Source organism: Verticillium dahliae, genomic scaffold, assembly GCF_000150675.1.
Source record: "Verticillium dahliae VdLs.17 supercont1.10 genomic scaffold, whole genome shotgun sequence".
In the NCBI taxonomy this organism is placed as follows: domain Eukaryota; kingdom Fungi; phylum Ascomycota; class Sordariomycetes; order Glomerellales; family Plectosphaerellaceae; genus Verticillium; species Verticillium dahliae.
This window is the reverse complement of record NW_009276922.1, coordinates 275,755-278,675: the sequence shown is the minus strand read 5'-3', so window position 1 is coordinate 278,675 and position 2,921 is coordinate 275,755. Positions and strand designations below refer to the sequence as shown.

Here is a 2,921-nt window from a genome sequence, read left to right as displayed (position 1 = left end):
GATGAACTTGAGACTCATCCCTGTGAGCTGCATCCCGGAGCCGAATCGAGGGGAGAAAGCAGGGAAACGAGGGCGATCAGGTGGTGGGACCGAGCCCCGGGCATGACTCGGCACATTGGCACATCGAGAGGACGCCACTCCGCGTCTCGCCGCTGCAGGGCGGAGTCTAATGCATTTGATGCTTTTTGGTGATGCTTGGCGCGCGGAGACTCCGCCGTCTGCCGCCTTTGGTGTTCGGGCGTCGGAGTCTGTCGTTTTGTTTGTTTTCCAAGTACCACAAAGGACGCCGCACAGAAGCATGTTTTGCGCCTCGTCGTCACATATTTCTGCGAGAAGATACATTTCCACATGAATTTGAACGGACACACCGCTAGCCTCCTCTTCGTCCGGAGTTGGGCGGAGGAATCCCCGCGCTCGCGTGGCCATGTTCGCCCACCCGCCCGTCATGCCGCCCATCTCCACGCGACCCGCCCTGCAACCACCGTCACCATGCCGATCGGATTTCATGACGCTGGTCAAAAGTCCATGTTTCCTCCCGGCTGGCTTTCACTCGATTGAGCCTCCTTTCTGCCTCCTCTCACTGTCTGGCCTGGAACGCCGTCTGCTCCTCTCCTCACCAAACGCACCATGGGCTCTCTCATCTGGGACGACGAGAACCGCTACGTCGGCAAGCAGCCGTATTGGAAGGATGCCGTTTTCTACCAGGTCTACCCCGCAAGTTTCAAAGACTCAAACGGCGATGGCTGGGGCGACCTCGAGGGGCTGATCTCCAAGGTCGACTACCTCAGCGACCTCGGCGTCGACGTCGTCTGGGTGTCGCCTATTTTTGCCAGTCCGCAGAAAGACATGGGGTACGACGTGTCGGATTATCAAGCCATTGAGTAAGTGTCGAAGAGGGCCTCTCTGAAATCCTCAGGATAGCTTACAGGTTCCAAGAGCCGCCTACGGCACAGTCGAAGACGTCGACACTTTGCTGCGCGAATGCCACAGCCGGGGCATGAAGGTGATCCTCGACCTCGTCGTCAACCACACGTCCAACGAGCACCAGTGGTTCAAAGACTCTCGGTCATCAAAATCCAACCCGAAACGAGACTGGTACATCTGGAAGCCCGCGCGGTACGACGCCGACGGGATCCGGCACCCACCCACAAACTGGCGAGGCTATTTCGCCGGCCCGACGTGGACCTGGGACGCCGAGACGGAGGAGTACTACCTCCACCTGTACGCGCCCGACCAGCCGGACCTCAACTGGGAGAACCAAGAGTGCCGCGAGGCGATTTACGAGAACACGATGCGCTTCTGGCTGGACCGCGGCGTCGACGGGTTCCGCATCGACACGGTCAACAAGTACTCGAAGCGGACGGACTACGTCGACGCGCCCGTCACGGACCCGACGAGCCCGCACCAGCCGGCGCCGGAGATGTGGTGCAACGGCCCCCGGATCCACGAGTTCATCCGCGAGATGAACGCCAAGGCGCTGGCGCCCTACAACGCCGTGTCGGTGGGCGAGCTGTCGCTGACGCCGCATCCGTCGCAGGTGCTCCCCTACGTGTCGGCGGCGGCGCGCGAGCTCGACATGGTGTTCGAGTTCTCCGTCATCCGGCTCGGCAACGGCAACGGCTTCGGCGGCAAATACCTCTACGACCCGTTCCCGCTGTCGCGGCTCAAGACGCTGACGGCGACGTGGCAGGCCTTCATCGAGGGCACCGACGCCTGGGCGACGGCGTTTTGCGAGAACCACGACAACGGGCGCGCCGTGTCGCGGTTCGGCGACGACGCCACGCCCGCGCTCTGGGCCGCGAGCGCCAAGACGATCGCCCTGTGGCAGGCCACCATGACGGGCACGCTGTTCCTGTACCAGGGCCAGGAGATTGGCATGACCAACATGCCGGCGGCGTGGGGCGTCGAGGAGTACAAGGACATTGAGAGCTCGAATTTCTACGCCGAGGCGTGTGCCTCGGGCGACGAGGACAAGGTGGCCAAGACGATGCACGGTCTGCGCATCATGGCGCGGGACCACGCGCGGATTCCCTTCCAGTGGGACGATTCGCCCCACGCCGGGTTCACGTCTGCCGAAGCGAAGCCCTGGATGAGGGTGCATGACGAGTACAAGAGGATCAACGCCGCGCAGCAGACGGCCGATCCCAACTCGATTCTCTCGTTCTACAGGCAGATGCTGAGGCTACGAAAGCACTACAAGGATGTGTTTGTGTTTGGGTCGCACAAGCTGCTCGAGCCAGAGGATGAAAAGGTGTGGAAATACGTCAAGCAGAGCCCGTATAACGAGCAGTGCCGGCGCGTGCTGGTCGTCATGAACTTTTCCAGAGAGGAGAGGCCAGTGGGCGATGTTGCTGCTGCTCTCGAGTGCGAGAAGGGAGACGTGCGGCTTCTCGTTGGCACGGCGGGCGTGGAGGAGAGCTCAGTTGGTAAGAGCGGCTGGCCAGCACTGGGTGTGTGGGAGTCAAGGATATACACAAACTTTGAGCTGTGAGCGAGAGTTTGAGCTGTGAGCGAGAGTTTGAGCTGTGAGCGAGACTAGCCTTCAACAAGAGTAAAGCTAGAGTGCTGTCGGGGATAGAGGCGTTAGGATGGGGTTGGTCTTTTCTGCATGGCAATCAGCCAGGTCAATCAACAGGCTCAGTTTTTTGTTCGAGAGACTAGGTAGTTTATCAATGCCGGCAGGTCGAGTTTCTAGGGATGCAGGTTTGTGAGGTGACTATCCCCATGCCATGTCCTACACGGATGAACCTGAAAGCCATGCCCACCCCCGTCTCAGTCCCACATGGTCTATCTGTGACTATTCCTAGAGACCCGAGCCAGCAGTTGACAAAAGCTAGAGACGCTGTAAGACCCCTCCCTGAACCACAAGATGGGCGCATCTAAGATGTCTTCAAACTTTTACAATTACTCAAAGCTATGTA

At 59.7% G+C, this 2,921-nt stretch overlaps 1 protein-coding gene across 1 annotated transcript; it reads left to right on the top strand.

The window, feature by feature from the left end:
- Positions 1 to 627: 627 nt before the first annotated feature.
- On the top strand, positions 628 to 2,491 carry VDAG_05378 (alpha-glucosidase; the record flags this gene model as incomplete). Its single annotated transcript, XM_009652273.1, has 2 exons — positions 628 to 881; positions 922 to 2,491. 2 exons carry the CDS (start codon positions 628 to 630, stop codon positions 2,489 to 2,491), a joined length of 1,824 nt encoding a protein of 607 aa, XP_009650568.1.
- Positions 2,492 to 2,921: the final 430 nt, after the last annotated feature.